General features: G+C 46.0%; 1 protein-coding gene across 2 annotated transcripts in view; it reads right to left on the bottom strand.

The window, feature by feature from the left end:
* The window catches only part of LOC138258306 (tumor necrosis factor ligand superfamily member 13B-like), a 148,692-nt gene extending 124,507 nt beyond the window's left edge, over window positions 1–24,185 (bottom strand). For both annotated transcript variants that reach the window (XM_069205930.1, XM_069205931.1), the window contains exon 1: window positions 23,856–24,185. In XM_069205930.1, the coding sequence (XP_069062031.1) occupies window positions 23,856–24,074 (219 nt within the window). In that variant the 5' untranslated portion in view covers window positions 24,075–24,185. The remainder of the gene's footprint in view (window positions 1–23,855) is intronic.
* Between the last annotated feature and the right edge of the window lie 399 nt (window positions 24,186–24,584).

Here is a 24,584-nt window from a genome sequence, read left to right as displayed (position 1 = left end):
GGCTGAGAAGGTACGAAGGTCCCGTGGAGGTGAGGGCCCCCACATCATTCGTTGGAGGATACGAGGGGCTCAGACACCTTCGCCACAAACGGCGAGAGCAACAGTATGAAGCGGAACATCAGCGAAAGCGGCATAGCGTGGGGCCTCTGGACCACAATCCAGGCCGAAGTTTAAAACCTGCCATAGTAACGACCGGAGGTCTTGGGGATTGAAGAGAAGCGATCGGAGAATATACAGCACAAGTAGGAGCCGCGGCGCCCCACCCTGGAGCAGAGATCACCCGGAAAGCTCCCCCCGAAAACTTCGCGGCTGCCGCAACCCAAAATGGCAGCCGCAACAGAGAGCTCGCTGCGGCCGCGGCCCTCGGTTGTGAGGACACGAGGGTCTCGTGGAGGTGGGGACCCTCACGCCATCCATCGAGGAATAGAAGGGGCTCAGACACCTTCACCACCAACGGCGAGAACAACATTACGAAGCGGAACATCAGCGAATGCGAGTAAGGTGGTGCCCTCAAGCCACAATCCAGGCCCAAAGCTTAAATCCTGCCATAATAACGACCGGAGGTCTTAAAAATTGTAGAGAAGCGATCGGAGAATATACAGCACAAGTAGGAACCGCGGCTTTGGGGCAGAGATCGCCCCCCAAAAAAAAACTCCCCCTGACAAGTTCGCGGCTGCCACAACATAAAATGGCGGCCGCGACAGAGCAGGAAATTAGCTACAGCTGCGGCCCTCGATCCATTGAAGAGTGCAAAGGACTCAGTCACTTTTGCCACTAACGACGAGAACAACAGTACGGAACATCAGCGAATACAGTGTAGGGCAGCGCCCTCGGGCCACAATCCAGGCCCAAAGCTTAGATACTGCCATAATAACAACCTAAGATCTCAAAAAGTGAAGAGAAGCGTCTGAGACCTGTTACAATGGTAAAACCAAAAAAGCAAGACAAATCACCAGCGGGGGACTCCCCGCACACTGAGAATCCACCCCCAACGCCCGCCAGAGAATCGCAAACGGGGCACAAACAACAAGAAACAACTCTGGACACTGTGCTACTGGCTATTAAAGATTCCCGGGAAGCGCTTGAGCGTAAAATCAATAACCTCACCACAGATCTTTCCCTTTTGCGAGACGACCACCGTAAATTAAAAGAAATGGTGGGTTTGCACGAGACCACGTTGACAGGAGTATTAGCGGAGCACAAAGGCTCATCCTCAGAAATCAAAGACCTGACCACCCGGCTGAAAACATTGGAGGCAAGGGCAGAGGATGCAGAAAACCGAGCCCGACGGAACAACATCAGATTAGTGGGGGTTCCGGAGGGGGCGGAGGCCTCCGCAGCTAATATAGAAGTATTCCTAGAACAGTGGCTCAGAGACACGATAGCATCAGAGGGCTTCTCACCATTCTTTGCGGTGGAACGTGCCCACAGGATCCTTGGCGGACCACCCCCACCAGGAGTCAGGCCACGGCCAATAATCGCTAGATTACTCCACCACAAAGATAGAGACTACGTACTATCACAATCCCGCCAGCTAGGTGAGATTCAATTGGATGGCCAAAAGGTTATGATATTCCCAGACTTTACGAGAGAAACACAGGCGCAAAGGGCATCCTGCATCGCAGTCAAACGAACCATGCGAGAGCATGGTATAAAATGTGTCATGCTCTTTCCGGCAAAACTCCGAGTGGAATACGATAACAGAACCCACTTTTTTCTCACACCTCAGCTGGCAATGGAATGGCTTGAATCGCTGAACATCCACTGCAGAGCAACCCGCGACCGGACATTCCGAAACCCCGGGAAGAAACGTAGCAGATCCCGGAAAAAGACCATAGAAGCGGCTCCATCGAAACGTCAATCACAACAGGAGATGCGTGATGCGGTGGAAACAGCAGCAGCATTAAGCGGGGGAGTTCCACATACGCCGGACCCCAGATGCTACATCAGACGTTGACTCAAACTGCGAACAGTCCTCAATATCCTCCCAGGACACTCTCGTCGGCTTGCCTTTGATCACCCCAGGAACGGCAGACGAGATTATCTGACCTCGCTAAAAGAACAAGTTGGCAAGTGAGCGGACAATTGTGGGGGAATCTCAATCTGTTTAGGGACATTGATAAGACCCAACCGTAAATATAGAGCTATAGGAACCTAGATGTCATTTCTTAACCGGCACATTACATATAATCGGGCCTGGGGGAGAGTCCGGGACGCTGCCTCTTGGTCTCTGGCACGCCTCCCTCCAATAGGTTGATAATTAGGATTACAATAGTTGTAATGGTTTGGACGGGGAGAGTTGTAGGTACCGGTCCTAGGGAGAGGGAGTTACAAAGGGGGTTTGATTTTGGTTCTGTTGTCTTCAGGGTTTATCAGGCACATCTATCTCACAGCCCAAACGGTTCACACCTTAGATTACGAGACTCAATACGTTTGTCCAGTAGTAGTAATAGAGCGGTGTTAGCGGACCGTCTCCACACCCCTCCCTAAATTATGACCACAGAATACAAGATAATCACATGGAATGTCAGGGGCCTAAATAACATGTCCAAGAGGTACAAAGTTCACAGCTTTCTTAAACGAAGGGGAGTGCACATAGCTATCTTACAAGAAACTCACTTGTTGGAGCAGGAGATCAAGGCCTTGAAAAAGCGCTGGAGGGGACAAATATTCGCCACTAACCACTCAGGATTTGCGAGGGGAGTGTTGATATGGATCAGACCAGGTGTTCCATTACAGGTTCTTCATACCTTGATCGACACTGAGGGGAGATACGTAGTAATATCTGGTAGATTGGACGTGAGAGAGATAACTCTTGCAGGACTATACGCCCCAAATAACGAACAGGGAAAATTCCTAGACAGATTATCACTGACCATGAGCACACTTCTCACTAGCACTACATTAATAGGAGGAGACTTTAATTGTGTAGTGGATACCGCAATGGATAGATCGCACCCACCATTGTCACAATCCGTAACTCATAAAACAGCACTGCACTTCCAGCAGTGGCAAAAACACTGGCAATTAACGGATTGTTGGCGCAAACTTAATCCCCACAATAGAGAATACTCTTTTTATTCAGCAGTTCACGACCTGCATGTACGACTGGACACCGTTCTGGCATCTCCAGAGGTGCAATCTGTGGTGGCGAAGGCCGAATATCTTGGCCGCACCATCTCAGATCATAATCCCTTATTGATCTCTTTGGCCTGGTGCGGCGAAAGACCTTTGATTCCCACTTGGCACCTGAGAGCAGAGTCACTTGAAGACGAAGCCTTTAGAACCCAACTGGGCACGCAGATTACGGAATTCTTCGAGAACAATGCTGGAACTGCCTCATCCAGATCTGTCGAATGGGAATCCTTTAAAACAGTGATCAGGGGATATTGTATTAGCACTACTGTGGGAGTACGGAAAATGCTAGAGACAGAACTAACCGATCTCGAGAACTCCCTTAGGGAACTCGAATGTAAGCACCCATCACAACCCGACCTCTCAATACAACTAGAAGAGACAAGGACTAGAATAATAGAAACTAACACTAGATTGTCATGTTTCGATTACAAACAATTCTTGCAGAAGCAACATACAGAGGGCGACAGAGCAGGTGCCCTATTGGCATGGCTGGCCAAACCGCCCCAACTTCAAACCATAGTGGTGGAGTTGGAGACCACCCCGGGTATAAAAGTATATGGACAGAAGGAGATCAATACCACCTTTCTTAAATATTACTCAGAGCTGTATGCGCCTCCCTCCGAAATACTCAGCGACGCTCAATTACAAGATCTGGGGAACCTCAACCTCCCAGCATTGAAAGGGGAAGATAGAATAGCCCTGGCGACTCCCATATCACTTACAGAAATAAAGGCTGCAATCCAGAGTATGGCAAGAGGCAAGGTACCGGGAGCAGATGGTCTCCCTCTGGAGTTCTACCTTACATATCAGGACTCATTAACCTCCCAGCTCAGCATCTTATATGCAGAGGCATGGAATAACAACAGCTTACCTCCTTCCACTACAGAGGCAATAATGATTCCCCTTCTGAAACCTACCAAACCCCCCACAGAAGTTCGATCATACCGCCCACTATCAATGTTGAACTTAGATTATAAAATACTAAGCAGGATAATAGCTAATAGACTTTTACCATATATGTCCTCATTAATCCATCAGGACCAATCGGGATTCATCCCAAGGAGAAGCACTGCCCAAAATATCCGTCGATTGATCTCACTCCTTCATGCCCTACCCCCTGACGCAAATAGAACAGTAATCATCTCGATAGATGTCGAGAAGGCTTTTGATAGCCTACGATGGGACTACCTAGAATGAGTGATGCTGCAGCTAGGACTAGGAGAAGGATTTGACAAATGGACGAGGCTTCTCTTCACAAACCCCACAGCGAGAGTACGCACTGGCCGTACAATATCCCCTTCCTTTGCCATAGGTAGGGGTACAAGACAGGGATGCCCGCTTTCACCTTTGCTTTTTGCATTGGCAGTTGAACCTCTCGCCCAATCAGCTAGGTCCCAGAGGTTCTACGAAGGCATTACAATCAATGCTTGGACGCATCATATTGCTCTCTATGCGGATGACATGTTACTCTTCCTCCGGAACGCAGAGACCGATCTACCAGGAGCAATGACAATGTTAGACAACTTTGGAGCCGCATCCGGACTCCGGATAAACTGGGGGAAGTCGTCCATTTTTCCAGCTGCTAGGGGTATCGAAGAACCAATGGACAATCGGGGTCTTCTGTGGTCCCCGTCCACATTCAAATATTTAGGGGTCAATATCTATCACTCCGCTGAGGATTTACTAGAAGGGAACATTCAGAGCACAATTAGGAGTATCAAAAACAGCATGATATTCTGGCAGACACTCCCGCTAGCGGTTACTGGGAGAGTTGCACTGATTAAGATGATAGTGTTACCTAGAATGTTATATTATTTTGCAACCATCCTACTCATTATACAGAGGGTGGTATTTAAAACAATTTTGTCCTTGATTACAGGATTTATATGGGGAACCAACAGACAAAGGAGAGCATTGCGCACCCTCCAGAGAACAACAGCAGAGGGTGGTTTGGCTATTCCTGACTTTGAATTATACTATTGGGCGATCCAACTCCAATGGCTGGCGCGATTCATCAGAGCACCCCGAGTGGGGGAAGCACTGAGAACCCCTCTCCACTGCCCCTGTGATAGAATTCTGGGCATTCTACTAAACCCCAAGAAACAGAATAAAACACTTCCGATAGAATGGGAAGCATCACGTCACTGCTGGGAACAATACCTAAAACGAACACACACTAGAACACCGTACTCGCCAGAGGCCCCCCTGATCTGTATAGGAACTGCCACAGGTAATCATGTAATAAGGGGTATCACCCAATTCATGGCACTTCAGATCGACACCATAGGGGCTCTATATAATAACGGGAAACTGTGCACTTATGCAGAACTGCAGGAAAGGTTCCAGATTCCACCAGGGCTGTTCCTAACCTTTAACGCAATTGCTAGGACTCTTCGTAGACAATGGGGTACAGGACTAGAAGAGCCCCCCAGACATAACACCTGTGACCAAATATGCACTATAGGAGACCAAGGGAAGTTGATTTCAGGGATATATACATCTCTACTAACCAGCATATGTCTTCCCTTAAATAAACTTAAGACCAAATGGCAGGGGGAACTGGATGTTACAATAGATGACACACAGTGGACCAGAATAACCACACACATATATACAGTTTCCAGAAATGCCAGGTTTAAATTAATAAACATATATGTTTATCACAGAGCTTACTTAACCCCCTATATGATATCAAAGATTTATGGTGTAGAAAATGCCAGCTGCCCCCGATGTGCAGAACTAGCAGCAGGGTTGTTGCACATGCTCTGGAGTTGCCCACTAATCGGGGACTACTGGATGGGGATATTTGAAGCACTCTCCACTTGCACGGGCAGAAAATTATCCCGATCAGCCATGGTGGCGGTTTTGGGAGATTTCCCTCGCCCCAGCAAGCATAAAATCACAAACAGATTCATAGACCTGGCTTTGATACTTGCAAGGAGAGAAATAACTTCACACTGGAAAGATCCGAAGGGACCACAGATAAATCGTTGGAGAAATGCATTAATCAAGTGGGCGGAAACTGAAGGGACAGTATTACTAAGGGAAACACTCAGGGGCCTAGGAACTAGAGACAATGCTCAGCACTGGAACATGATACTGGAGAATTTTAGACAGTAGAAAGGAGTGAGAACAAGTGTTACACAACACTCAGGCCCTCATTACAACATTGTTGGTATTGGCCGCCTACAGCCACGGCGACGGCAGCCAACATACCGTTGCTGTGGCTACCAGCCGCCCACCCGTATTATGACCGTAGACGGAATTCCGCCAGACGGCTGGCAGAATACCGTTGACGGTCATGGTGGCGGAAGGCGGTAAAGCGGCGCTACTGTCAGCAGCAGTGCCATGCCAGCAAAACACTGCAGACCGCATCATGAGCAATGATACGGCCTGGCGGTGCTTTGCTGGCGGACGCTGCCGCGTCCCGTCTCCTGCCGGAGGACCCCCTGCAGGCAGGAAAGTCGGATTCTCCGACAGGAGAGGGGGATGGGGGGTGTGAGCGTGTGTGGGGGTGTTGTGTGTGTGTGTGGGGGGGGTGTGTATGCTTTGTATGCGTGCATGCGGTGTGAGTCGAGTTGAATGAGTGCATGAATGACTGAATGTGAGTGTACGTGTATGTTGTGTGTTGTGAATGCGTGTATACGACAATGTATGTTGGTGTGTGTTGCAGTGTGTGGGTATGTATTTGTGCATGCATGGGTGGATGTGGGTATTCGTGTGTGTATGTGTGCGCGTGTGGGTGTGTAAATGTGCGGGGACAGGAGAGGGTGGGGGAGGACTCTGGGAGGGGGGCGGGGGAGACCCCTATCAGTGCCAGGGAAGGAATTCCCTGGCACTGATAGTGCCTACCGCCATGGTTTTCGTGGTGGTACGCTTGCCACGAAAACCATGGCGGTAGGCGGGGTCATAATCCCGAGGGTGGGATTGTGACGCTCACCGAAGTCTCCAGCCCAGCGACCGCTACTACCCTGGTGGACGGAGTGGTACATTGGCGGTTTGGCTTGAGCCAAACCGCCAATGTCATAATTTGGGAAAAGGTACCGCTAGCCTGTTGGCAGTACCTTTCCCCAGATTACCGCCGGACGCCAGGGTCGTAATGAGATCCTCAGTCCTGTCCCAGCCTGCGATAACCAGAAAGGAGAGTGCACACAGTGGAACAAAGGGCTGGAACTAATTCTAATGGCTGATGATGAATGAAAATATTTTATGTACATTTTCCTTTACAGAAAAATATCTGGGAAAATAGCAGAACATTCCTGCCTTGGTTGGGTCCCCAAAGCCTTTGGCACACATTAGGCATCCTATGGATGTCTACAAGAAACTAGATCCAATTCCATGAGTCCTGAATCGATATAACCAGAACATGTTATTGGAAAAGATAGAATGTACTTCTTGGTGTTCTGGACTTAAATGCTACCTTCAATATAGTGATACATTTCCAGTTGATTAAGTTTCTCAAAGAGTGCTGGGGCATTGATTTCACTCGCACCTCTTGGGCCAGCAGCAGCAGACTGACCCTTGATTTTCCAGTTCGGTTGCACAGATGCAGATGAGCACACATGGCTCCACTAGCATCGATATGCTGATGATACAAATGTTTATCTTGGGATGTCCTCTCCTGGTGATGTGCTGCTCTTGCGCAAACATCGCACAAGGATTACGATCGGACGCCGGGCCGTAACACATGTTCCCGCAGCCCCCGCGGTGGGTGGGGGCCTTCCTGTTCAGGGGGACCACCTGCAGGAGAGGAAACACTAATTGCACGCAGGGCTCACGATGAGCTGAGGAGAAGCAGGCAGGGCTGAGTGGAGCCCTTCAGTCCACGGTTCTCGAGTCTCCCTGGGGAAGGTGCAGAGCACTCTTGAGAGGACGCTGTGTCATGTGGGGCTCACCTGGTGAGAGCAAGCAGCTCGGCTCTTCCTGCAGCAGTTTCACTTCACTTTCGTAGCTGCTGCAGTGAAATTGTGTGCCCAGGCCGAAATGACACCTTTATCCTGCAGCAGTGAGTCTAACAGACCCCTGGATGACTTCTTCCAATGTGTCTCCTGCCAAAAGTAAATTTGTTTTGCTTCCTCTCGGTGACCTGCTGACACTCACGGGGCAAGCTGAAAGCGAGTCTTAAAACTCTGTTTACAGTCCCAGCTGTGCAAAAATCAATATGTAGATGTTCTTTAAAAATGCACATATTCAACTCAGAAGCTTTTATGTATTCCTGTTGGACCTCAGTAGGTGACCTCAAAGTATGCACTTTCAAACTTAAAATCTGACTGCTCCAGATGTTACTTTGGGAGAGACTATGGGCCAGATTTACAAGGCCCTAGGACCTCCGTGCGCCACATTAGCGGCATTTTGTTTTACGCTGATGTAGCTCAACAAGGCAAAAATTGCTGCACCATATTTACAAAGTGGCGCAATGCATGCATTGCACCACTTTGAGACCCCTTACCCCACATTATGCCTGCCCCAGGCATAATGTATGCAAAGGGGGAGGTCTGGAGTTAGGAGGCCGCAAAAATGGTGTAATGAAATCTACAAGATTTCATTGCGCCATTTTGGCTTAATTTTTAATGCCTGCTCAGAGCAGGCATTAAAAGGACACACCCATTGAAAACAAAAGGGCTCCTTGCACTTTGTTGCAGTAGCATCAAAAATGTTTACACTAGTGCAGCAAAGCGCCACAATAGCATCAAAAATGTTGATGCCATTTGCCCAACGTGAGCCATGGTGTGCTGTATTCTAAATATGGCATGACATGACATGGTGTTGTTAGGTGGCGGTGGGGGGTGGGGGGCTAGAAATCTGGCGCATCAGTACTGATGCACCAGATTCTTGTAAATCTGGGCCTAAATTTGGTGATGAAGCTTAGTTAACACATTTAAGGTTAAGTATCTGGCACAAGTGAATGCACGCATCTGACAATTGGCCCAATGTCATATGTGACATGTTAGCTGAACCCTTATATTTTAGCCAACATTACTTTGCATTCTGGGACTCATAGCCGTGTTTCTGAGAATACAAAACTGAAAGCTTGCAAAGTGTTTTGCCTACAAAAAGACTGACTGAAGGAGTCACTTGGCAGCTGCATAAATCATCCCTCACCAAGTTTCAATTTTTTTCAGGTGAAGTGATGCATTTATTTTGTGCTGCCTGCACTGTACCTATTTTGTGTGATGAAACTCTGTTGTGTTCTACACCTGTGATATGAAAAAGGTTTGCAGTGTCCCATTCCTTTGTTACCTTGTGTTGGGTAAGGGAAGCCTACATAGCTTTGCAGCAATGCCGCACCAGTATGAGAATACATAATACACTACAATATCCTATGCTGTACCTCTTTGTATGATGTGGTGTGCACAGCTACTGTTGGGACGGGAATGCCATCTGCATGGTGTACAGTTGTGTTCCCCTTTTCTCAAAGTGCTAACTGTGTGTATCTGGTATGCTGGTTTTTGATTTTGGCTTTAGCCTCACCCTAATCTACTGCATGTACTGAGGAATAGGCCTGTCCCTTGACATGAGTGAGGTGCTGAACCTGTCCCATGACCTGGAAGGGAGTGGACTACCGTCCCTGTTATGGGAAATCCATGTGGTTCATAGAATGGTGGTGGCAGCAAACTGTGCTACGTGAATCCATATTTGTAACTAGACTTTATCTGTGTCACCTATGTAACGATTTAATGGCACACTCATGTAGTGTTCTTTCTTCTGTGCACTAACCTCCATCCTATAGCTAGTATTCCAAAAATATGTAGTGCGTTTTTCTATATGTGGAGAGAATGGCACGAGTGAGCCAAAGTAAATGGAGGCCTGTGGGGTCCATTCTGGATGCCCCTGGCCTGGCAGTGTTCACAAGGTGGAGGTGAGCTTGTTTTCCTAGAGAATGGAAGTGTATTGCTGGCATTCCTGAAGTTGGAGGAGGGAGACCTAGACACTGAAGTGGGGAGATAAGAGTCTCCCTCGGTAATTCAATTAGGCCTTTTGCTGAGAGGAGCTGTCGTATTAGACATCCTGTACCACTGTCATTTGGAGGATGGTTGAGGTGAAGGGTGGAACTGCAGTATCTGTTTTTCAAGGTGGAAGGGAGGCTTTAGGTGAAGTGAAGTTTTTGTCTTTCCCCTGATCAAAGCTGTGTCAGAAAGAGCACGCTTTTTTACACCTCTAGGCTGGAGACTATACTGATATGAGGGGTACCACTCTACACAAAGGCTGTTTCTGGAAAGCAGCCTGGAAAGGACACTTGAAAGGATAAAACACCCCACACTAGTTTGTGGAGTGCAGACAACAGATCTGCATCACCTGCCTATTTTACTGTAAAAAGTGGGATCCACTGGTTGTTCTAGTTCCAAGTTTTCTATGGCCAAGAAGGGAGTGCTCCTGCATCTAATGTCCATCATGTGCTCGGAGCACAATATGTGGTGAAGCGGGGGAAATTTCAAGAGTTTTCTGCCCATAATTTGCATGACAGGACATAAAGTAACCAGTAGATCTGGCTGAGATCAAAGTAGTGGGGGCAATAGGCCACAGAGATAACTCCTCCAGGACAAACCAAAAGAGGTTTCTTCCATAAGGAATAGGTCCTGCCCAGGAAACATGATTGCACATTTGTTGACATATACAAAAGGTACAGCATGGGTAAGTAGTACTGGGAACTTCATTCACACACAAATGAGATACAGCAGAGACAAAATTGAAAGATTTCTTCACACAGGTTCACAGTGAAGTGTGCTTCAATTAATAGGGACAACATATGGATTAGCTGAAAGTTTCCTCAATTCTAAACAAGCACTGCAGATGCAACAGAAGTGAAGGCTTTCAACACATAGCACAGTCACAGAGCAGACACCCACTAAAAAACCAACTTCACATATTAGAGGCACACTACAGAATGTAGAAGTACAAGTGCCCATCACACAACAGGTGCAGTATTGAAAGCAAACATGCATGCTTCCCACACTGAAAACAGGTATAGCACGGGTAGTAGCAGGAGTGTGAACTGTTTCACAAACAGGCAGAGCATGGAAAGCAACTATGCATGCACCTTCAGACAAAATAGTAATAGTATGGGAAGCAGCAGTGCAGCTGTATTACTAAAACATTGTTACAGCACACAAAGTGGCAATGCTAGCTACACCCGGGTGGTTAAATCATGAGAGGAGAGACAGAGATAGGCATGAGATGGGCACTAAGAGAAATTATTGTAAGAAATGTGATAGAGAGGTCTTCTCACACAAACTGTATTGGTGCAGTGAAAACGTACTTTGAAACTGCACAAAGGTAACCGACTTATGCAGCACCCATCTTAGGTGGTTATAGCTCTGTCTACCTGTCTATGTGTGCCTAGTCTTCTCCAGAATATGCTCCTCTGTGTAGTTGTGTGTAGCTCCTCCTGACCAGGAGATTATAGTTGGACCCACCTTTTTCCAGCAGAGGAAATAATAAGGTTCAGTTTGAGTTATGGGGCTCCTGTCTGAAACCTAGTGCAAGACGCACAATATTGGAGCCAGGTAGTACCTCACCTCTGCAAAACTATATTTGTTTCAAAGTGTCCAATTACAGGGGTGTGGGGTGTTTATATTGTAGTTGATTGTATCTCTACGTACCTGTGTTGGGTATGTCACTGTGAGCTATTCTAGAAAGTTCATCTTTTGCTCATGTCAAGTGCTTAACTTGCAGTATGGCAACCTACATGACAGTCTGTGTTGTACTCAGGTTTTGCACAAACTAGCATCATGCCCTTATATATAATCCAGGAAATAAAACTGCTGATAACCATGTAAATTTGTAACACTTCCATGAGTAACAATAACTAGCCATGAATCCTTAACAGCTTAGGCAAAATAATTAGCCCAGGCATATTTCAGTAGAGCTACTGACACACAGGCTTTGATTTCACAGGTTTGGAAATCCTTGACAGCCTGATTGGTACAGCTGTCATTTTGTTAATGCCAACACCCCTGAATACTTGAAGTAAAGTTGAATATCATGACAGCACACTTACATATCAATCCTTCAGAATCGAGGCATCCTCTGCTAGAGGAGTGGAACCAACGCATCACATTCAGGACTAGCGCATTGCCTCGGAACCAATGCAACGCCGACTTCGCGTGGAGACAACCGATACATCTCCTGTTGCGGGATCGGAACCAACCCATTGGCTCACATCTTTCTCAACGTTGACGCAACCAGAATTAAGGTACTTTTTTTCACATGGCCAAAGTGGGTCACTGTATCTGGCCCACGCTCCCTTGTGGTCTGCCTGAACTCTTGACTTTCTCCAAGTCTGGCGCACCCAGATATCCCAATTGGCGCTTGCTTCCAAGCGCTTTTCTACCATTTACTCTTTAAAAGTTAATATCTCAAGTACTACTGTTTGGATTTTTGTCATTTTGGTCTTGTTTTATTTATTAAATTAGGTTCTATTTTTTAACCAGGTGTGGTATCTTTTTGTATGGCGTTTTCACTGTTTTACTGTTTGAGGTTTTGCACAAATAATTTACACATTGCAGCTTAAGTTAACACTGACTGCTCTGTGCAAAGCTATCAAAGGGTGAGCACAGGGTAACCTAGGGTGTGTTTCTGACTTACCATGACTATGACTTTGGTTACGCCCAATATATAACAATGGGCTTCAAGAGAGTCCGAGACGCAGGTGCAATTACTCGCTCAGATCTAGGTGCACTACGCAACATAGGGTAAAGGCAGGATGCAGTGCATGGGTGGTTTGCTTTAGCTAGTGACAACTAGTGGAGATTCCAGTCCCCAGTAGTTGGCCTGATACTATGCCCATAGGTTATTGTGTCCTCCAGAATGAGGTGGAGCAACTTTCATGCCAGAGGGACAAATTTGATACAGCATAATACACAATAACCATTGATGGATGTAAATAATTTATAGCCATTCTAACAGTATATGTTTGGTTCTTTAAAAACAAGTGTCAAATACATTTCCCCCTACATATATTTATTGATTTTCACACCAGCAGAATATGCATCGTAGACTTTATACTATGTTCAAATAACCTGCGCCTTCTGACTGCTAAGGCAAAATTATATTTGATCACTCTCACTTCCTAACTGAAGGTATCTGTCTTAAAATTAGGTTAAAAAGGTCAAACTGACGGATTCTTAGTTGTGCACAGATAAAATGCGGTTTCCTACTTTTCCTAATTATAAGCAAAACAAGCAATCCTTCATTTTTTACACCTGTGTTACCATTAAAAAAAATCAAGTGACTCCTATAATAAACGAGTAACTAATTATTCCTTCTTCCATCCTTTTGATGTTCTTCCAGTATAAAATATATTATCAATGCCTTTGCGGAATTATGTTAATGATGCCAAATCATACTGTATTTCCATTTACATGAAGAAATGTGACTTTGTATTTTATACATATGAAGCCAAGTTTCTTGATAAGTGCTTCTAATTAATTCACATACTGGTTTTCAAAACTTTGCCTTGAAATGCACGTGCTCAGAATATGTTTCCAAAATTTGCCTTGAATATATTAACATTTTCATAACACCAGCATAGAAATATTCTACTCAATACAGCACAACATGTGACATTTCAGTGTCATACCTTTGTGTAAATATATCAATTATTTGTTAGACCAAACAGGAAGAAATGAAGACCTTTGTCACTGACATTATTTTATATGGCTGTTTTCAACAAGAATTCTCCATGACAACGAGCAATCAAACTACAATCCTGAATAAAGATCAAATAAGACTTGACAGTTTGTTGCAGTAGATCACTGACATTTCTTTAATATAGGACTTTACTATTTATCTGGAAAATGTTGTTGCCTTAATTTTATCTAAACTGATTGATAGTGTCAGGATTCTGACATTCTCCCACTAGGTGTAAGGGTTGTTTGAGAATCAGGCCTTACACCCATCCATATTTGAAAGAATACACATACTTAGTTTTGCTTCACCTTTTAGTCCAGATTTCTGTTCCACATCCCTGAAGCATTCTGGTACTTGTAATTTCTCTCTGTCTTCAGACCCTTCCTAGATCATGTCCTGGTGGTGGTTTCCTGTTCACTAGGTTGGATCTTAGGGCCATTTGCGACAATGCAAAATCGGAAATGGGATTCAAAAACCCCATTTCCGACTTGCAAAAAGCGATGCGAGCCGTTTGCGACTCGCAAAAATTGCGACCCCATTTTGCGACCCGCAAATAGCAAGTCGCAATTTGCGAGTCGCAAAGCTTATGCAATTGCAACTCTCAAATTGCGACTAGTCGCAAAAAGCCCAGTTTGCATGTCCCATTTACCACTAACTCAGAGCAGGTGGTAACCATAACCAAAGCATAAAAGGAGACCCAGAAAGCATCTGGGTTACTCAAGATGGCGGAGATATACCTGATAGCAGTGAGGAGGAGAGTCCACGCCGCACAGCAGAGGAGGAGGAGGGGCCACAGACAGGAGAAGATATATAGAACAAGGCAGACTCTTTTTCAGCAAACTGAGGATGAGATATACGATAAATATCGCCTTAGCAGCGCAGCCATACTAGAATTAATTGATTTACTGAAACCACAGCTAGAACACCAGACTCTGCGTGGCTGCGCCATCCCTACGCATGTGCAAGTGCTATGCTCACTGCACCTCTTGGCCTCAGGGAGCTATCAGGGGGTCATTGCTGTGGCAGGTGGGGTATCCCAAAGTGCAGTGTCAAGGTTCCTCAGGGCATTCCTAGATGCCTTAGTCACACACATGGCACGCTTCATATACCTACCAAGGAATGAGGCAGAAATAAACAGCACCAAGCTGGACTTTTACAGGATTGCAAACTTTCCCCATGTCATAGGATGTGTAGATGGGACACATATTCAAATATGCCCCCCTGCAAACCTGGAACATATTTTCCGCAACAGAAAGTGTACCCACTCACTCAATATTCAGGTTGTTTGTGACGCCCATTATATCATCACTGACATTGTAGCTAAGTTTCCTGGCAGTACCCATGACTCATACATTTGTAGGCATAGTGGGATACATCAACGCCTGGAACGTGGGGAATTTGGAGACGGATACCTCCTAGGTAGAGCTACAGACACCTTGCAGACATACACACAGGCCACTGTGCACACCAATCAGGACTTCCTAACAGTGTACTTTTTGTGCCCAACAGGTGACAGTGCATATGCTCTAAGGCCATGGATTATGACTCAGTTTTTAACACCCAGCAATGAATGTGAGAGGCGATACAACAATGCACATAAGAGGACCAGGAACATCACAGAGCGCACCTTTGGACTCCTGAAAGCAAGATTCCGATGCCTCCACCGCAGTGGAGGTGCCCTCCAGTATACCCCCATTACAGCATTCAAAATTGTGGTCGCATGCGCCATCCTCCATCCTCCACAACATAGCCACCCGACGTGGGCTACCTCTCACCCCTGCAGACCCAGATCCTGATGATGAAGAGCAAGAACAACCACATCGCCATCATGGGGATCGGAGTATAGCTAATCAAGGCAGACTGAGACGGGAACACATCGCAAACCAATACTTTGGAAGGTACGTGTCAACTCCAACCATACTCACCTATTGACCAAAAACACCATTTGTTAAGTGGAACAAATAAACTATTTAATTAGTGCAAAAATTGAACTATATACAAGTAATGAATGTCCATGGGCATGAAAATGCAAACCAGGCATGTGGCACATTGAAGTCATGTGCCACTTCAACAGGACCAGGGTAATCTCTATGACCTTCTGCCCCTCCTGCCAGCCTGGCTGGTCCCTGGTGCTTCCGCTGTGCTCAGCCTGGTACTCCTGAGCACCCTACTGTCAGTGGCAGAGACACTGCTCACTGTAGAGCCCTCCTCACTGACCTGGGGTGTTTCCCCTGTGCCCCTAGACAGATGCCGTGCCTCCATCAAGTCAATGACGTGGGTGAGATGTCCCAGGCCCCTAGCCACATCCCCAGCGAAATGGCCCATTTCCACCTGCAGCCCAACTGTCCTCCTCGACAGGCCTGTGGTGTTCATAGCCAGCCTGCCGATGGATGTGGCCATCCTGTCTAGTCTGTGCAGGAGCTGACAGTCCCTGCGCCGCCCACTCTCGGCCTGGGCCAGTAGTCCTCCCGCCAGTTCCCTCATGGCTAGGGCAAGGTCCCCAGTGTTCGTGCATATCATGTCCATCCTGGAGTTCAGTTGCTGCATGCTGGCCGCGTTATTGCGCACGAAGCGGTGCAGCACACCACTAATCCTCCCTAAAATTCTATTTTGTAGGCGCTGACCATGCAGCAGCTGTGCCTCACTGGTGCTGGGAGGTTGTTGGCCGGACTGCAGCCCTGATGTCCTGGACCTGCGTCGCCTGCGCAGCGGTGGCTGCCCTGTGTGTTCCACTGTCACACTCCTGCCTGTTGCTGGCGCAGCCTCTTGGGATACAGTTGCAGCAGGTGTGGATACTGCAGGGATGATGTTGGCCGTGCAGGTGGGAGTGCTGGCGGGTCCTGAGGTGTCCTCATGGGGCTGGCTGATTTGAGTAGTGGTGGTGTCTTGTGGGAGACCTGTGGGACATGGGGAACAGACTGTCAGTGTCTACTATCTGTTGCACACTTCCTAATAAACATTTGCCTATGAACTGCCTACTTGACTACATTTCCCATAATGCATCATTCTGGTGTTTGCTACCCTGAAATGGAGCTATCTTGGTTGAGCATGCCCCTGTGTACATGGTGGGTGGGGGTATGGCATTGATAGGGTTACAGGCATGTCACATGGTACTCACCGGTTGATGTGCTGGGCTTTGAGGTGTCCAGGTCCCCAAATCCGGATACTGCCTCCTGCTCCAGGGTTTCCTCCACCCTTTCTTCCAGGGGTGTGGGTGGTGGCACTGACGACGGTTCCCCTCCTTTGCCTCTCATCTCCCGGAGCCTTTCAGCCACCCTCTCCTTGGTCCGGGAGCGGAGGTCATACCACCTTTTTTTGATGTCATCAATGCTCCTGTGGCTCACCCCCAGGGAATTTATTTTGTCCTGGATGTCCTGCCACAGCTGTTTCTTGGTGGCTTCAGGCACATTTAGGGCTGGCTTGCCAAATAATTCGTCATAGTGCTGACAGCATTCGTCTGTCAGCACCTCCAACTCCCTCTCTGAGAACTTCAGCTTTCTCTTCCTTGGAGTTCCTTCCATGGCAGCTACTGTTTCTCCTGTGTGCAGTTCAGCAGTTATAAAAGGGTGTGGTCCTCCCTCCTCCAAGGTGTATTAGTAAACTTCCTGGCTGTGATGTCATCATCATGTGCCAGGAAGTGTTTCCAGAGTGTTCTGGAGTGGTTTCTGGAGTGTTTTGCAGCACCTGTAATCAATTTACACGCAACTCGCAATTTGCGACACCCACTCGCAAATTGCGAGTTCGTTTTTTGCACGGTCGCAAAAAGCGACCTCGCAATCGGTGGACTCGCACACTGCGTTGCGACTCCGGGTGCGAGTCGCTATTTCGGCACTGTTGTTTTGCCTGCATTTCGATTTGCGACTCGCATTTTGCGAGTCGCACAAACTCGCAAATTGCGAGTCGCAAAATTTTATTTTCCTACATCTGGCCCTACGTTCCTACTTTTATTCTGACCCCTTTATATTTGCATTCAGTGTCCTTCTCTATGTTTGCACCAATCCATACTCCATTCCAGGCTTTCCTACACCCACCCTAGTGACTCCTGGTTTCCTTTGTCTTTTCTCTTAAAAGCCTCAGTTCAGTCCTTGCACCTGGCTTTCTCCCTGTACCTGTAATCTTCCTCTGAGCCTCCAGCTATTTCAGCCCTGTCATCTCAGAGTGCAGCAGTTGGCAACTAACTTTTGCTGAGTTCCCATGTGCTCTGTTGTGTTCCTGCTGCTGCTATTTCAGGCTTTTTCTTTGATTCTGTTTCACTTATTCACCATAACCATTTTTCTGTATTGGCTATTTTGTAGTATGTTTGTGTCCCTTGTTTTCCTACATCTCTGTTCCTGTGTTAGTCATTGATCATAGTCTGCACTCTTCTTGATCTGCCCTTTCATATGCAGACTCTTTGTCTTGCATTCTATGTTCAAGTTTGTCTGGATATTTCTGCCTTGTCTTGTTTGAGTGTAGCCCTCCCCTAGTCTTGTTTTCAGTATTTCATTTCCGTGTATTCCAATTCTGTTCCTGACCTCATTAAAGGCCTCCTTTGCCCTGAGCCTAGTTTCTGTTTTGATGTTCCTTGGTCTGCTCCCTTTTGTTGGTGTCTTGTTGTTATATTGTAATTCTGATCGCCTTAGCTTCCAAGGGTGCTAGTTAGACTCTAAGGCGTGTGCCTTTGGCACAGAGAAACACCTTGCACTCCATCTCTGTAGGAGCTGCTAGGTGTCTCCCAGAACTATGAGATTAATCTGCTCCTTGCTTTAGTACAAGATCTTTTCACCTCGCAGAGAGATCATTTCCAAGGAGCAGATACACTAGCATTTATGATAGTTTGTCTATCTTTTCACTGCTTACCTACCTGTTTTTAGTACTTGTGTTTCGCTGCAGACATCTAGTTCCCCATTCACTGCCTGTTCCAACCTGCATCAGTCCTCAGCTTCTGTCATAAATCCCTTGCAGCCTTCAGGTACTCTCTTGTTTATATTACACTCCAGTTCTCAGTCGTGTCCCAGTCTCACCTAGTTAGTTCTGTGACAGATCACCCTATTAGAACCCTGACAGATAGTTTCAATGATATGATATATGAATGACAAATATTGAGTTACCTTTGCAGCTCTATTTGTGCCTGATCTAACATTACAATATTGCCTGTGTACTGCAGGTATGGGAATTATTCTATTTTTCACAAATTTCTCATACAGACAGAAATTGACAAGGGCACCAAGACTTCATTAACGATGAAAGTATACCATCTGGTCTTTGCACACAGGTTGATTTTAATGTTACAATTCAGTTGTTGACATAATATTTTTTAATATTATTTTGGTAAACTAATGCAAGCTATGCAATGCACAACTAATCCTGCAAGCCACTACTTAGCAAGTACAGAGGGTCAACCTGCCGGGGGTGCCATATTTATCCCAGGAAAGTGCTCTGAGGAGAACCAGGCAGTCACTAACCAATGGGCTACTGGGTCCCCCTCCTACCAAGTGACGATGTTCCTGTGATGTGTGGCAACTGACTATCCCAGAATGCCACATTCTTGCCCCTTTTAACAAGACATAAGTCTTCCTCAGTTGTGAGGCACAAGGTAGCCCACCCTAGAGGTGTGACTACCTCAGAGCTACACGTCCACAGCAAAATAAGTTTCTCCTCTCTGGCCCTGTCTCCATGCTGTCTATATGAACAAAAGGCATCCTGCTCAGGGGTGTTGGGCCATACAGCCCATTAACGGCAGCTTCCTCTTTGAAGCTTGCCTCTGGGCTAACCCCCTGAGTGCCCATCCAAGTAGAGTAGGTTATTTCTCTCTGCTGCGGTGTTGCCCTTTGTTCCAGAGCGTGGTAGGCATTCACTGATCTCTGCAGATGGTCAGAAACCTGTCTGAGCGTGTATGCCTTTGTAAGTCTGCTGGACAAGCAGAGCACAGAGGGCCAACTTTCTAAAAGCTGCCCACCACTAATCATGATATTAATTTCAACCGTGGGATCAGGTCACATTTAATGCCACAATTAATTTGATACATCACATGACAAAGTTTGGTAGTCACAGTCAAAACGTAGCCGGGTGGGGATGTAACGCGGTAACCCTATACTAGAAAATAGAGCTCCCAACTTTACCAGCAGCAAAACGACAATTTGGAAGTGATGCTGCTAAGACATATTATAAAATATATGTCTTCCCTAGCAAAATATTGCTCCCTGCCATAGGACACGATAGGCCTTCCTTAGAGGAGACTTACATATAATGTTAAGGGATAGGTTGCCTTTTCCATAGTTTACATGGCAAAGTTGAACTGGCAGTGCTAGCACTGCCCTTCCAGGCTGAAAGACATTTTGTACCTTATCAAATGAAGGCTGGCACAAACAGTGCTTCAGCCCTGAGTGGACACACTATCTTACATGCCCTGGGCACCATATACTAGGGACTTATAAGTAAGTCAGGCCTTGCCAATTGGGTGTATCCTATTCGACATGAAATTTGCATGGGGTTAAGACACAGGCAGTGAGGTCTGGTTAGCAGGCCTTAGTGCACTCTCAGAGTAAAAAAACCAGCAGCATCAGTCTAAACATGTGCGGGTGAACATGAAAAAGAGGCATTTCCTTACACCTGGCATTCATCTTTTACTCACCTGGGAGATGGCTGGAGAGCTCCGAGACATCCAACTCTTTCTCTGTCTCTCCATTCTCCCCTAGCCAACTATGCATTGGAGATCGCCTCCTTCTTCCTTCTGTTGAGCAGCAGTAGATGGTCATGGAAGGTGTGATTTTACTGTCTTTGCTTTTCTGGTTAGAATGATGCCCTGTAGAAAATGTACCACCAGCTCAGGTCTCCTGTTTCTCAAAATCATGGATGTTCCTCCTGTGGCCAAAGAAAATGTATGCTTTGTTGTGGTGAACGGTCGCTTGTTTTTTTAGCAAATGAAATGCTGAGAATGGAATAAAAAATGTGAAACAGTCTGCAGACTAAGAAGGAAGTCCACAGAGGATGTCCTGCCCTCATTATTAGGTGTGCTATGTCTGTTGTTCTGCAATAGAGATGCATACATGACGCAACACGAAAAAGTTGAGTTCACAATGAGAGAGCCCCTAAAATGTGTAAATGATGCCACAGTACAACCGCGGGACATTTTTATGAAGGCATAGTAATGTTTTATTTTAACTCTCCACATCCCCTTTAAATGTCTGTGTAGTCTGTGGACTATTTGTTGAGAGCACCGACTCAAAACATCCAAAATAGTGCCCATAGTCTGAGTCCTTGGTACCGAAAGTACTGACCTTGTAAGGGGACTCAGCATGGGTCCATGACTTTCATAAACAATGGTTTCAGTAGGGGCTGCGGACAATGGGTGTTTTCATGTCCAAGCTCTTGAAATATAATCCATGGTCCTCGGCACAAAGACATTATTTCCCTCACTAAGGCCTGAGATCAGGGTGTTCTCAGCCTACCCCTTTATGTAGCACTTTTTTGGGGGGGGGAGACCAGGCTCATGCCCTGCATCTTGTAATGGCAAGCACAAGAATCAAACAGAAGGTTCACGTACGGTCCACATTCTGTGTTCGTGGACCATCCGAGGACCGCTCTCGTCTTAAAAAAGGCAAGATATACAAAAGTGCTAAACCTTTAAAGCATATCTGGCATACTTTAAAACACGAATATTTCATAAACTACTGATCAGATCTACATTAAACCAACAAAAGTACACTTTCAGTAAAATTCTACTTTCATGAAAAGTTTGGTGTAAGCTCGTCCAGCAGTTTTCGCTGTAGGTGTGACCAAAATTTCATATATGAGCTAAAATGTGAAAGCACATCTTTTTTTGATCCTCTTAAAAAAAAAATCCCGCTTCACAGAAAAGCATGACATTTGTCATGAAAAAAAATAGCTGTCTATGCTAGGCAAGGGCCAAATTTAGTGCAGATCTTTTTCCTGGGACCAAAGTTGTAGGAAAATAATAAAAATACTTTTCAACAGAAAGTGTGACTGACATAACAATGCCCAGTTCATGCACCATCTCTAAGGAATGCCAAGGTACCAAGAGTAACAGAAGCCTGTTTACTTGATAGTACCTAGATTATTCTTACTTTGTGGAAGGTCAGCCTCGTCCAATATCTCAGCTCAGACCTTTCTCACGCCCATTTAAAAATACAATCTTTGTTGTCCACTGCGTCCTGGTGGGAAAACACAACGATCCTCTGAATACTGATTGAGGATGGGAGAAGTTTTGATAATTACTTTTTACTGTTCACACCTCAGAAGAAGGAAGTTCACATTTTCTAAACTGGGAATTGTAACTATTAGGTAACACAGAAGAAAGACTCTGAGCCAGATTTGAACCATCATACACGTTGTTGACATCCACAAGCCTCCTTTGCTGCCTAATACCCGCTCTCGGTGAAAATGTTCGCCTCAATATGTTGTGGGAGAACGGGCAGGGGCGGCTCCTTCGCTATGGCAAAGGAGCGTCACCTCACTGGCTGTGCCGGCCTAACACACGTGCGCACTTAGGTTTCTCCAGCCGGACTGGAGAAACTGCACAGACCCAAGGGCTGTGTCTGAGCAGCAGTCACTGCCACACAGACCAATCCTGGTGCTGCTTTCATTCAAGGCTTTGCATAAAAGCAGCACCAGGATTGCAGGGGAGCCTATGCTGGTGTTCCAGCAGTGAATGCTGGGATACCAGAAGAAGAGGAGCGCGAGGTGGCAGGGACAGAGGCAAGGTAAGTGCTTTTTTAATTTTTCATTTTTACCTCGTCTCCGTCCAAACCTCCCCCTCTCCCTCCTCCATCCCTCCCCTTGAGTTATGCAGCGGCCGCGGCTGAGAACAGTCTTGTATGGTGCGTCATTCAGTAAGACAAATGATGCAGAGATTGTGAGGACCTTTTGCGCTTCTTCACACAGGAGAGCCACTGCATGACCAATGAAGGCACGGTAGAGTTCAGGCAACAATAAGAAAGATGGAAAAAAGGCCTAGATATAAGTCCGTCTCAGAGAAAAATGGAATGAAAAACAAGAAGTTACCCTAGGCTGTGGAGTGAGGTCTAAGGTATCTGAAGTCACATTGGTTTTTCGCTGCTCCTTACACTGCAGTGCATCGTGGAGCTGTATGGCTGTTGACTTCCTTAAAGAAACGGAGCCATTCTTCAAATCTAAAATGGCTGAGGTCTTTCTTGTTTTAATTTCTGGTACTTTAGTTTTCCTTTTCTCCCACAAATGTGAAAGGACCGATTCAGTCCAGTTTCTTGCCGGGTGTTTTACAATTCCCACTGGATTTATTTTAAAAGAAAAACAAATAAATCCGAGTAGTGTTTCCTTCAACTAGGGATGTAAACAGGATCAAAGTCTCTCTTTGTAAAAGTGCGCGAGCGATATTAGCTGAGATATTCAATGCATATAATATCAATGAAGGTCCCATGATGGGGTTCTAAGGTCACAAACAAAGTTAGAACCGTGCTATGACTACTTCCGCAGAAGACCAGAAGTGAATGCTTCAAATACCAAACTAACTGACGATATACGTTAAACCCTCCATGTGTCAATAGACCGCAGCAAAAGCTACCAAAGTTATGTTCTTGTGAAAGTTGCAAACTGGTTTTTCTGTCTATTATTTTGAAGATGTGCTGTGAGCTTTTATTTTTTATGTTTGAATATGATACAGTAACAAACTCAACACATAGTTATTTTTTATGTTATTGCAGTACACAACTACAACTATGAAAAATAAAAATACAAAGAATTAACAAATAGTTCTTCTGCTATTGAGTTCATTTCCACTTTCAAAGAATCTCAAACGTCGTTTATAACTGAACTAAAGCAATACAAGATTTGCTGATAATAGTTTATCATCCTATTTGTAAAGACACAAAAGAAATACATTGATTTTCTAAAAATAAAAACTGATATTACTATCTACATTAATTAAATATTTTCCCAAAAAGTGAGAAGATGAAATAGAGAATGGGCTCATCCCTTTACTGGAAAGAGCCACACTCACAGTGTTAAAAGCAATCCATCACTCCCCATACCACCCCCTCCAACTCCAAAACCTAAATCAACCAAGATATTGAGATATGGGAGAGAAAAGGGAGCATTTGAAAGAATCTCACCAGCTCTTTGAAAGCAGGAAGTGGTGGCCTTGTCACAGAAGAGTTTCCCTTCCTTAAATACTGCCCCAGCTGTCTGAACTCTTCCTGCAAGCTGGAGGCCTGCTGCAACAGAACTGATGAGATGGCCAAGGCTGCCAGGGAAATGGCAAGTAAGACATACTGACCGGCTAGTCCTCCATGCGGCTCAGTTTTATGTTCAGTCCGGTTCGGGGATTTCATGCTGGGCCACTGCAGCTGCTGGCTCTGTCTGCAAGACCCAACAAACGCTCTCAGTACCTACTGAAGAGTGCACTAGCGCTCAGGACAGGAAGGAGCTACATCAGCCCAGGCAAGTCATTTCAGAAGAGGAACTTCAGGTTCATGAAACTTGGGAGTGGTTGGTATCTGTGTTCACCAATAATACAGTGTCGCAAAAGTGTGAGCCCCGAATAGCAAGAGGAAGATTTCAACATTTGCTGCTTTTTCTTTCTTTCATAACAGATTTGATACTCAGAGCAGTGGTTGAGTGTTCTTGAAAAGGGCACCTGAGTTACCCTAGTATCTGGCCACTTTGATTCCCAATGCACTGGGCATTCTTGTTCTCAAAGAACAGGAATGGAGCATATCCCCCAAGACTATAGGTTGGCCACTCCCAGGTGGTCAATGAAGACCATCATTCTCTACGCACTGGACATCCTGGTCCTCAAAAAATAGGAATGGAGCACATCCCACAAGACTGTAGGATGGTTG

The sequence above is a fragment of the Pleurodeles waltl genome, chromosome 2_1 (genome assembly GCF_031143425.1).
Source record: "Pleurodeles waltl isolate 20211129_DDA chromosome 2_1, aPleWal1.hap1.20221129, whole genome shotgun sequence".
NCBI lineage: Eukaryota > Metazoa > Chordata > Amphibia > Caudata > Salamandridae > Pleurodeles > Pleurodeles waltl.
This window is presented reverse-complemented; position numbering and strand designations above follow the sequence as displayed.